Source organism: Microtus oregoni, unplaced genomic scaffold, assembly GCF_018167655.1.
Source record: "Microtus oregoni isolate MIOR12 unplaced genomic scaffold, Mior012 000009F_ref0000495, whole genome shotgun sequence".
In the NCBI taxonomy this organism is placed as follows: domain Eukaryota; kingdom Metazoa; phylum Chordata; class Mammalia; order Rodentia; family Cricetidae; genus Microtus; species Microtus oregoni.
The window spans coordinates 1,045,572-1,057,525 of record NW_024543068.1 but is presented as its reverse complement, the minus strand read 5'-3'; the positions used below and the strand labels follow the sequence as shown (position 1 = coordinate 1,057,525).

The window sequence follows — 11,954 nt, the reverse complement described above, 5'->3', positions numbered from 1 at the left end:
TGTTGTAACTGTGTGGTTATCTCTTTCGTGGTAGTATGCTCCTTTCTGGGTAATATGTAGATACCCACACAGTCACTGCATAGTAAGAATGGATTGAATAGTTGCGACTCATCCTATTAAGTAAAGCATAACTATCAGAGTCTGGAAAGATGAATGAGTGGGTAGGAGTGCTTGCTGCACAGCGTGAGGACCTGAGCTGGGATCCCAGTGTGTAATAGCTATGTGCATTGCCTGTTACCCCAGCCCAGTGGGTCGAGCTGAGGCAGGAAGATTGCTGGAGCTTGCTAGCCACTAGTCCACCTCCAGAATCAAGAAGAGACCCTGACTCAAAGAAACAAGGCAGAGAGAAAAACAAAGCAGGTCACTGGACATCCTTTTCTGGCTTCCAAAAAATACGCACACAGGTGACACACCTGCACCGCACACACGTGTGCATATACCACGCACGCATACATATACAGGAAAAGAGAAAAGCATACATGGAAGTATACAAGTATAATTAAGAGACAAAGAAAAATGAGTTAAGAAAATTGCCCCACAATAAATGACCCAAACATCATTTAAAGTACTGAAGGGATCCTTTTGTTTGAACTCAGATAATGTAAGCCTTCTCATTAAGAAGCTGCTTCCTCATTGGTTTATGACAAAATATGAGTGCAATTTCCTGTCCCCACAACACAACTGGTTTCTCTTCTTGGTACAAGCAGATCTGCCAGCCTCCTCGCTCAAGAGAAGCATCACTCCCGAAACGGGTGAGTATGATACTAAAGGCTAGAACAAGAGTTCAAAGTACATAGCATACTGGGCATAGCGATCAAGCCGTGTTCGTGGCGTTTTTATCTGGGTTTGAGTTTCGTGAATGTAAGACGAAACTTTGTAAGTGAGATGGAAATGAGGAAGACACATGGTTTCCTCTACTTTGAGGAGTGGTAAGGGGATGTCAGGTCTCAAACTTAGAACCAGTCAGAAGAAGGTATGGGTAGAGCGAAGGAGACTGTGTGTGCTCAGCCTTCTCTTCCTGATGCAGCTACTGGGACACTGGGATGGTTGCGGAAGAATCTCTGCCATCCTGGGCTATGGTATAGCTGTCTACTTCTGTTTCCTCATCAGGGCAGAGGGTCTAGGAATAGCTTTTAGATTCATCAGGAATCGCCTGAGGTTAGGAAATTTTGTTTCCAATGTCAGTAAGCATCAGTTGTAACTATTTGTTAATAAGTAACTGTCATAGTGCCAGAGGCACATGGAGACCCAGTAACAAGCAAGCAAGCTCACAGGTGGAAGCAAATACCTCTGGAACCCTGTGTAAGATCAGTTTGCTTTGAGCTATGTCATCGTTTTTTTAGATTATTTTTAGAGCTAGGCTGTAAATTGTCTTTTGGGCACTTCCGAAAGTTTAAGTTGATATCCATATTTTCAATGAGGGTGGCAAAAATTATTTCTTAAAATTTCATTAATGCTGTATAAATAATATTGGGAAAGATACAGAAGTAATACGGTTTGTTTATCCCATTAACTTTTGCATGCACTTCCATTGGATGAACAGGTGCTGCCTGCAATGCTTGGCATCATACATACCAAGTCCCTAGGCTACCCCGTGATGCTCTTGCTGTAGGAGGGAGAGAGCATTGCTGACATTAACAGATGGCTTTCCGTTTGCTAGGTTCTTGGCCTGAAAGGCAACCCTATCAGGCAATACTAACTTAGGTGGGAGGAAACAAACTTGGAAGAGCCTTGAAAAAGGCAAGCGCAAGCTCATGCTGTCTCTGTTGGAGAGCAGATAAGATACTATCAGCTTCATCTAGCCATCCTGACAAGTGGCGGCTCTCAGAAGGCAGGAAGTGTGTTTATAACTAAAGAAATTAATTCTATTGAGAACTTTAAAACCTCCTTAAATAATTTTCTCTGTCTTATGCTTTTGTGGAGAAAAACCTATACTTATTTAGCAACACAAAAAAAAGGAAGCCCCCCTCTGCCCCACCCAGCTATTCTTGGTCCTGTCTCAAGAGAGGAGACTTTTATAGTTTAGGTGTTTTCCCTCAGATGTGTGAACCTCCCCCCCCCCCCAAGGATGTGCTTGCTGGCATTGATGAAAGTCCCATCCTTAGCAGGCTTTTGCCGTCCTTCCTGTGGTTCAGAGTGTCACTTTCTGTCTTCGTCGAGAGCCTTTGAAGGGTTCTTCAAGAAATAGGAATAGATTTCCCGAGTGATAGTTACCTGCAAATGTCTAGGTTTTGCTTCAGGTCTTGCAGTTTAATCCCATCGGGAATATAATGATAGGATAACATCCATTTTCTTGGAACACAGAGACATGAATGTGTCATCTGGTTCTATCAGCCTGAAATGTGTCCTTTGTACATAAGCCATCTCTCTTCCCTGGCCCTTTTCTCCCCTTAGTTTTTGGTCTCTGCAGTTTGAACACAGTGTGCCTAAGCACCAACAGTTCACTTTGCCCCATCTGACACTTCCTAAGCTTCACGAGTCAGAGGGATCCGTGCCCCTGATCAGTTCTAGATATCAATCAGCCGTGATGTTTGTGAACACTGCTTTTCACTGACCTCCCTTTACCTCCTTCCTGGAGCTCGAGTTGCACATGCATTGACCTTTTCTGTTTACTCTCCATGTATCTTTGATGTTTTCCTATTTCTTTTACACTGATAATTTTGTTTGATCTCTTTAGCTTTAAGTACTATTGTCCTCTTCTAAGGAATTTCACTATTACATTTTTTTTTAAAAAAAAAGTCTTCTAATTTTAAAAGAAAATCTGGCTATTCAGATCTTAACATTTTCTCTCTCCTCCATCCCTCTCCCCCCTCCCCTGCTTTTGAGTCAGGGTTTCATTCTATAGCCCAGGCTGTTTGCAAATTCACCATCATCCCTAAGCCACAGCTTCCCAAACACTGGAATTATGGGAGAGAGCTATCATCCTCCGCTGCTGTTTTGCTTTCTCTTCATTCCTCAAGTGTTCTGATTCCATCTTTTTTACTTCTTAAAAGTGATTAAATACACGTTTTGTGTTACATGTGTATTTGTTCATTTCTTCTAGGTGTCAAGAACTCTTTTTTTGTTTAGTAAACCTTTACCTTCTGTGAATCTTTCCATGACCGTTTAAATGCTTTTTTATTAATTTTACCAATTTTCTTTTTTTTTTCTTGAGATGTTATTTTATTTTTTTAATTTTTTATTGAAAAAAAATTCCCGCCTCCTCCCAGCCTCCCATTTCCCTCCCCCTCCTCCCACTCTTCTCCTCCTCCCCCCACTCCTCTCCCCCACCCTCTCCAGTCTGAAGAGCAGTCAGGGTTCCCTGCCCTGTGGAAAGTCTAAGGTCCTACCCCCTCTGTCCATGTCTAGGAAGGTGAACATCCAAACTGGTTAGGCTCCCACAAAGCCAGAACATGAAGTAGGATCAAAACCCAGTGCCATTGTCCTTGGCTTCTCAGCAGCCCTCATTTTCTGCCATGTTCGGAGAGTCCGGTTTTATCCCATGCTTTTTCAGTCACAGTCCAGCTACCAATTTTCATGTAAGAAAAAAGGAAGTAAATTAATTTCTTAGGAAGACTTGTGTGGACCGTCTCCGTGCCAAATGTGTTGTCAAGATGCTTTCTACCCCAGTCACCACAGCAGTTTAAGTCCACCCCTTCTCCTTTTATTTACAATATTGTGTCATGCAGACAGAAGACTATATACTAAGCACATAGTTAAATCGATTTTTACAACTGAACCTGTTCAAATCAAGTGTACAGCTTGACAGTTTTACAAACTGGACACGCTCAGTCAGTCAGTAACCATCCAAACTGCCAAGTGGCCCCACCAGCAAAGGAATGAGGACCATTTCTCTACATCATCATCACTTTACGAAGGAACGAGCCCCAGAGCTAACCAGCTCTGAGGATGGAAGTCGGTCATCACAACCTTCTCCCAGAATTGAGGTGGTTCTGTCCCCTCCTTTATGGAATGAAAGTGAGGCACAGTGAGCTACATTCCATAAGAAACAGAAGAGGGGGAGAAGGGAAAAAGCTGTCTGTGTATTAAATCTTAATGAACTTTGGTGCCTTATAGTGATATTGTATAATAAATTGAAACCTGCAAATCATGTAGTCATGTAGTTTACATACACTCCAAAGCAAAAAAAAAAAAAGCATTCTCTCATCACAGCCAAATAACTGAATTTTCTACTTTTAGCTACCAAAATGACTTTAAATGTTTAACAAACTTTCATTCTGGTTGTTAGGAATTGTCTGATGAGAAATATAATTCTCTATGAGCTAGCCTCCTTTGAGAAATTCTTATTTGAAATAGGTAAAACATCTCAGTTTGATTTTATTTACTAAAGTTCATTAATTGCTTTAGTTAAATAGCATTTTTCAATTGCAAATATTTGATATTTTCAATAAATGAAAGATGGCTGCTTGGAAACCATGACAGCAATGGGGTGGTATATCTTGTAAGTATCTAACCTGTCCTACTTCATCTTTTGTTACAGAAGCGGGACACTTTGGAAAGAATGCCAGAGTGCATGAAAATAAAACCCACACGCTCGTATTTGCACCAATCTCCCATCTCCTGTAAGATCCAGAAGGGCAAACTGAGAGAGTGTGACCTTTCAAGAAAGCTAAACAGCCCATGATGTTGAGCATGAAGACTTCTAGTGATTAAACTCAGTTCACGGCTTTAAGTCACCTCCAGGAGCGTGGATGCTGACTTCTGGTAGTGACAGTCTATGTAAACATTTGATCTACGGTCACTCTCTGAATGCATTGGTATATTGATTAGAACTTCAAAAACTAAGGAACATCTAAAAGAAAAAAGAAACTCCTAGCCAAAAAAGTTAACATTGAAATCTTAACAACGAGGCAAGGCTTCCTTTCCTGTTCACCGCCTAAGAAGTAATGTAACCGCCACTGCCGAACAATGACGATGAACAGCACGTGTGTTGAAGAACAGCATGACCTAGATCGCTATTTGTTCCCAGTGGTCTACATATTTGTGTTCATAGTCAGCGTCCCGGCCAACCTTGGCTCTTTATGTGTATCCTTTCTGCAAGCAAAAAAGGAAAACGAGCTAGGAATTTACCTCTTCAGTTTGTCACTGTCAGATCTGCTGTACGCGTTGACGCTGCCTCTGTGGATCAATTACACTTGGAATAAGGACAACTGGACGTTCTCTCCCGCCTTATGCAAAGGAAGTGTCTTCTTCACGTACATGAACTTCTACAGCAGCACGGCGTTCCTCACCTGCATTGCCTTGGACCGCTATTTAGCAGTTGTCTACCCGCTGAAGTTTTCCTTTCTGAGAACGAGAAGATTTGCCTTCATGAGCAGCCTGTCTATCTGGATATTGGAGTCCATCTTTAACTCCATCCTCCTGTGGAAAGATGAAACAAGCGTTGAATATTGTGCTGCGGAGAAGTCGCCCTTCACCCTGTGTTACGACAAATACCCACTGGAGACCTGGCAGATCGACCTCAACCTGTTCAGGACGTGCATGGGCTACGCGCTGCCTTTGGTCACCATCATGATCTGCAACCATAAAGTCTACCGAGCCGTGCAGCACAACCAAGCCACGGAGAGCAGCGAGAAGAGAAGAATCATAAAGCTGCTTGCAGGCATCACGTTGACTTTCGTACTATGCTTCACGCCCTTCCACGTGATGGTGCTCATCCGCTGCATTTTAGAGCGCAATATGAACTTGAACGACAAGTCCGGAAAGCAGACGTTCACAGCATACCGAATCACAGTAGCTCTGACAAGTCTAAACTGCGTCGCGGATCCAATTCTGTATTGTTTTGTGACGGAAACAGGGAGAGCCGATATGTGGAACATATTAAAACTGTGTACCAGGAAACACAATAGATCACAAGGACAAAAAAAGGAAGAAATTTCTGTGTCCACAAGAGATACCATAGAATTAGAGATTATAGCATAAAAGAGATGAAGGCAGGTTAAGTTACATGATATTATACAATAAAAACTGTATTTTTGAAAGTAAATCTGGTAGAGGAAGACCAGGTGTTCTGAGTGAATACTTTATTCTACCCTAGTAGCAATATTTTAAAGGTACATTGTACAACTCCTACATTGACTTTCATTAAATAAGGTATGAAAATGTACCATTTTCTAAAGACTTGGCGCCATCCTTGTTGGTAGAAGTTCTCTCCCCTCAGAGGCATGTAGGAGAGTTGGTCTTTAAGTCAGTGCCCGTTCTGTCTGATGGTTATAATTGTCCTCTTGTTGTTCTGTCTGATGGTTATAATTTTGCTCTTGTTGTTCTGTCTTTGCATTTCCATACTGTCAGCCACCAGTCTTCTCATCTCTATAAACCGGTACCTAACACATGGAACTGATGAATGCTATTTCTAATTAATTCATCGGCAATATCGATGCCACTCCATAGGCTGGGATTTTCCATTGAATTCTGGGGCTGTGAAAGAAACGTTCTCAAGAACCTTCATGAAGTTTACATGGACTTGGGAACTGAGTCACTGAGGGATGTAAAAGAAAATGGACTTTGTAGTTTGATCTTGATTTCTTTAAATTTACAGCTGAATACATGACTGTTGGAACTGATAAAAGTTTCCATCCAGACAAATAGATATTTATAGACGTCCCACCCCCCGGTTAGGCTTCTTTTTTGACTTAGAATATGTAAGAACTTGATACAGTATAATCTGTCAAATCTTCATTGTGGAATTGATCTGCCTAGCTTTAGGCAGGCATTGGGTAGGCACTTTTTTAACCAAAGAATTTTTGAAGGTTTCTTTCCTACCCTACTTTTCCCTTTGCTCCTCTTCTTCTCTTTCCTGTATATTCTTTCTCCTTATGCAGAAATGATCAGCTAGCAAGTGTCTATACCACTTTGGAGCTGCACATCATGAAACAAAAGCATGATGATCACAAGGACTGATATGTTCACAGCAGGATGTGTGCGTATGTGGCAGTCAGTAGTTTATCACTGGTCTTCCGTGATGATGTGTGCACACAGTAGAAAGCTACCTTGCTTGGTACCATATATCCAGGCACTGTGCGTTGCATTTTTCTGCTCAAAATACTGTCATAGCGTTAATTCATTCTGTCTGCATTCTAAGACTAAAGACACAGTATTCAAATGAAGAGTAGCTAAAATCATTTGAACTGCTTAGTTAATTTTTGGTTAAGTTATTGGTGGTCTCTAAAAATGCATTTAAAGGTAAAAAGTCCAGAAATAATATCTTGGATGCTTATGAAAATTCAGATGTAGATTAAGTGACTTCAAGACCACAAAGATCCAGACCTTGAACCCAGAATCATGACTTGATTTCCGGACTTGACTTAGCATTTTATGATAATTTAAAAAGAGTTTTTAAAATAATTTATTTCTTTATGCATGAAAAATTAATATAGTTGTTGGGTTTAGGTCAAAATGGGGGATGAGAGTTTTATCACTATTTATACCTCTGGAAGTAAAATTCAGATAGTAATTACTGATCTGTTATAGAGACTTGCTTAGGATTTTTCTTCAGTTGGTTTTGAAAGAGACACAACAAACACAAACTTGCACTACCACTGACTGAAACATTATAATTAGATCATTAACACTAAAACATTGATTTAGCAGATTGTAGAGTTAATTTACCGAAATTCGGACTATCAAAACCTGCTAGCAACCTGTGAGCAGGGCCGATGATGAAGCCAGGAGGTTTCTCATATGACTTAGAACAGAGCACTCTAGACACAGCTAAATGCAATCCCCACTGAAAAGTTAACCCTTGAATCTTTAAAAAAGACTTCCTGAGTTCCTCATTAAGATTTTCCCATGAGGCCCACAGTCTTCCTGGGAGGGAAAAGAATTTCTAGCTTTAATTACCCAGTACTTTTTGATAAAGCCAATTCTCTTACTGACCAGTTGCTGGGAAATTTGCAATGATTTCCCCAAAGCTTGCTTTCTACAAAATGCAGGAACAGTGGTAGCTCCTGCTCTTAAGACTTCTTTAAGCCAGGAGGTGAAGGCACATGACTTTAATCCCAGCACTCTGGGAGGCAGAAGCAGGCAGATCTCTGTGAGTTTGAGGACAGCCTGGTCTACAGAGTGAGTTCTAGGACAGCCAGACATACAAAGAGAAACCCTGACTCCAAAAAAAAAAAAAAGAAAAGAAAAAGAAAGAAAGAAAGAAAGAAAGAAAAGAAATTAAGTGAAAGAAAGAAAAAACAACTTATTTTTCTCTTCTGTGTTGGGTGTTTTGCCAGCAGCTACATCCGTGATCCATGACATCATCTGTCTTCACCAGGTAGGCAGGAGAAGAGTGGGCATTGCCACAAGCTGCTTATTGCTTTTAGTTACAACTGTTTTCATCAGGACTGTGGACAGCCACCTAAGAAGTAGAAGGTACTTCATAGGACCCTAAGAGGAGATTACAGCAATGAGAACCAATTGGAGCTGGGCACGGCTGTTATACTCTCCAGATGCTTAAACACTGACATTAAGGCAATCCAAGGTCCTTCATATTTTCTGGGTCTGTGGGAAATTCTCAATGGTGCCAGTTTCTGGGCAATCCCCACCCCAGAGGAGACATACTGAAGGCATCAACATACGGCTAGACATCCATTTTAATGTATTTGCATATACAACTTTTTTGTTTGGTTTTCGGATTCAAAATGATATCTTTTAACAGCATGTACATTTTTGGAAAGCCAGAGAAGAGTCTACCTGTAGGTGGGGTTTCTTTGCTTTGAGGTTTTGATTTTCATTGTTTTGGGTGGTTTGTTTTTTAAGTCACCACTTTCCCTGCCTTATCTGGGAAATCTTTATGGAAGGAAGGAATTGTAAAAGATATAGGAATTAAGTCCTTGTTCTGTACAAATTATAAACATTATCTCCCTGAGAACACCTGTAGCAAATCTTTGTGTGCAAAGTGATGCATTTGTATCCCTTTTCTCTCTGCCAAGGACCCTGGGGGCCTCCCCTTTAGGATAATGATTAAATGAGTCACTACTCACCAGTTACCTTGCCGACTTTGTTAAGCTGATTATTTATTTATTTTAGTGGGATGAGTTTGATTTCAGATATAACCCATGATACAGAGCACACAGGCATCTCTTTAGCTTTCTCTATCATCTCTCTCATTCTGGGTGCTTCTTTTTACCCGATCCCATACTCACCATTCTCTTATCCACGATCAGGGCCCTGTTCTCTCCTAGGGAAACCCATCCCAGTTGCTATGGTAACAGTTGCTACTGTAGCACTGCTGACCCAAGAAGGCTTTGTGATAAGAGATCATAGCCTTGTCTATGTGGGAACCCATTATGAAATCAAAAGAATTCTGGCAGAATTCTTTTGATTTCATAATGGGTTCCCACAAAGCCATCAAACTTGCTTCATCTCATGAAAACAGAGAGAAAAAAATAATCCCTGTAAGCCAATTTAGCACAAGCTTGTGCCTTTTTGTATAATGTCTAATACCAACTAACAAAGCACAAAGTCATTTTTTTTTAACATATAAGGTTATGCACACTTTGGGTTCATTTAATTTTCCTGTTTAGCAGTCAGCAGCTGAGGGAAATGTTTTAAATATTTTTCTTCCCTACTCCTGCTTTCCTTTTTCTCACTGAAAGTGACTATCCGTTTTGTTTTGTTTTTTTTTTTAAAGAGGATTTTTTTGTTTCTTTCTCCCCACGTTTTATTTTCTATTCAACACATTAAACAAAACTAAAATATATACAATGTATATATTGAGATGTTTTCAGTCACAGATGTTTTTTCTCCCTCAGACACAAAATTTTCTTTTGTAACCTGTCTCAATAAATAAATAATAAAGAGAAATAAATATTTTCTTCATTTATTCTTCTCTCATGTCATACATCCTAACCACAGCTTCTCCTCCCTCCGCTCCTCTACACTCTCCCCCACCTCCCACCTCTCTCCTCCCCTAGAAGGGGTTGTTTTAAGAAAATGTCTATATATTTTTTCTTATACTGTTCTGGAAAATTTAGTCCTAAGTAAGTTGTTCATTTACATCTCCTAAGTAGACACTACTGGAAGGAGCAGTCAATGTTTTGTGTCTAGGACAGCCAGCTGTATTTTCAAAGTATTCTCACCTCTTAGCATAAAACCCAGCCCATTTCATGCTGTTGTTGTTGTTTTTAAGACATTTGAGCACTGTAATCTCATTCTTGGTACTTCTTATAAAATAAAGATGGAGCACACTGAGATAAGCTGTGTAGTACTAGTTACATTATCTGGGTGCACCTGATCTTAAGAACTACCTAGAAATCACAAAAGCACATGAGATATTGGCAGAGGCGGAAATGATATGGCAGTTAAGATTTTTCTCCTCTCTTTCAAAAGTGATTCTTAGTACATTTGTTGATAAGCGGCGGTAGTCCTGTTTGTGACCACTAGGGGTCAATCGTGTCCTACCACGGAATTTCACAGGTTCTCTCTCTCGCCCACAAACAAGCCTGACCTATGATGCCTTTTCTTATCCAAGCAAACACCTCCTGTGACCAGAAAATAAAAGAAGGGATAGTCCTGTATCCTCTGTTTTCTAAGAAGCTAGGCTACGAATTGTGGGTACTTTGACTTTCTTTGTACTACAAATGCCATTTCAGAAATGTTTTTACCAAGCTAGTTAAAACTAGTGAGTTCCACATGTAAGAGAACATAGACGAAATTGTTTAATTTCTCTGAGATTATGGGTATAGGAGCTGGAGATCTGGCTTGATGGTTAGAAGCACTTGTTGCTCTTACAGAGGACCTGGCTTCTGATCCCAGGTACCTACTGCGTAGTAACTCACAACTATCTGCACTCCAGTTCCAGAGTATCCTAGGCCCATAAATGACTTCCGAGGGTATGCATGTAGTACATAAGCATAAATGCAGAAAAAAAACCACTCATAAAAATAAAGTGAATAAGTTTAAGATTTAGGGATAGATCTTGTCCCCCCCCCCCCCCCCATGTGTAAGGCACTTCACCTGTAGGCAGTTTGCATGTGAACCTGCTATTATAAAATTATTGTGTAGAACTCAAAATGCAATTCAATGCATGTGCAGTTTTTAATTTTTAATTAATTATTGTTAGATCACAGCACACACAAATTGACATCTGTTATTTTGAATTATTTAAATCCATTCTTCCCTAAAGAACAGTAATGCCATCATGATCTCATTTAACAGAATTTGCATATCATTAAACATATAATGGCCTGCAATCGGTTTCTCTTCTGCTTATAATTTTCTGATGCCTTTCATAAAGCTCCGATGGATATTTGCACGTTCAAAATAGGTTACTGTTCTTCAAATGATATTGCAATTAGACGTTCAACAAGCAAACCAGGGGCTGGAGAGATGGCTCAGAGATTAGTAGCCTTTGATAGACAACCCTGAGGACCTGAGTTTGGATCCCAGCACCCACGCAACAAGCTAGATGTGGTTTCACATGTTCCTGAAATTCCAGTGCTACAGGGAGCATGGGTACAAGAGAATCACTGGGGCTTGCTGAAGCCAGTCAGGCTGAAAAACACAAGCTCCAGATTGGGGGCGATCACGCCATAAAAGAATAAAGGGAAAGTGATAGAGGAGGACCCCTTCCCCAGACAGACCTCTTCTGGCTTCTATACACACATGCACAGATGTGCACACTTACATACGCCACACAGATATCTCTTACACACACATTTTCATGCACACAAGCAAAACGTATGTACACTACAAATTGATGAGAAAACCAGAGCCTCCATATTGTTCAGTTTCAGCCTTCAAATAAAGATATATGCTTTATTAGTTAGGAAATGTGCTCTAGTTCAAGCTCAACATAATCAAGAAAATGTTCTTCTGGTGCCATGAAGATATTTCCCATATCTCAGTATTTTAAAGTTCTTGGATATTTGGCTGAACTTGTACATATCCTTCTAAGAGAATTCATTAGCTTAAAATTTCTGATCCTATCTCCAAGATATTAAGAAATGGTGCAACTGGGAGTTAGG

The 11,954-nt window shown here is 40.3% G+C and overlaps 1 protein-coding gene across 1 annotated transcript; it reads left to right on the top strand.

The window, feature by feature from the left end:
• The first annotated feature begins 4,804 nt into the window (after nucleotides 1–4,804).
• LOC121452583 (psychosine receptor) lies at nucleotides 4,805–6,058 on the top strand. The gene has a single exon (XM_041658803.1). The coding sequence runs from the start codon at nucleotides 4,909–4,911 to the stop codon at nucleotides 5,920–5,922; it is 1,014 nt and encodes a 337-aa protein (XP_041514737.1). The 5' UTR covers nucleotides 4,805–4,908; the 3' UTR covers nucleotides 5,923–6,058.
• The last annotated feature ends 5,896 nt before the right edge of the window (nucleotides 6,059–11,954 follow it).

Bases quoted from the DNA above. Each gene is read 5' to 3' on its own strand.
- LOC121452583 (XM_041658803.1), top strand. From the start codon at position 4,909: ATGACGATGAACAGCACGTGTGTTGAAGAACAGCATGACCTAGATCGC.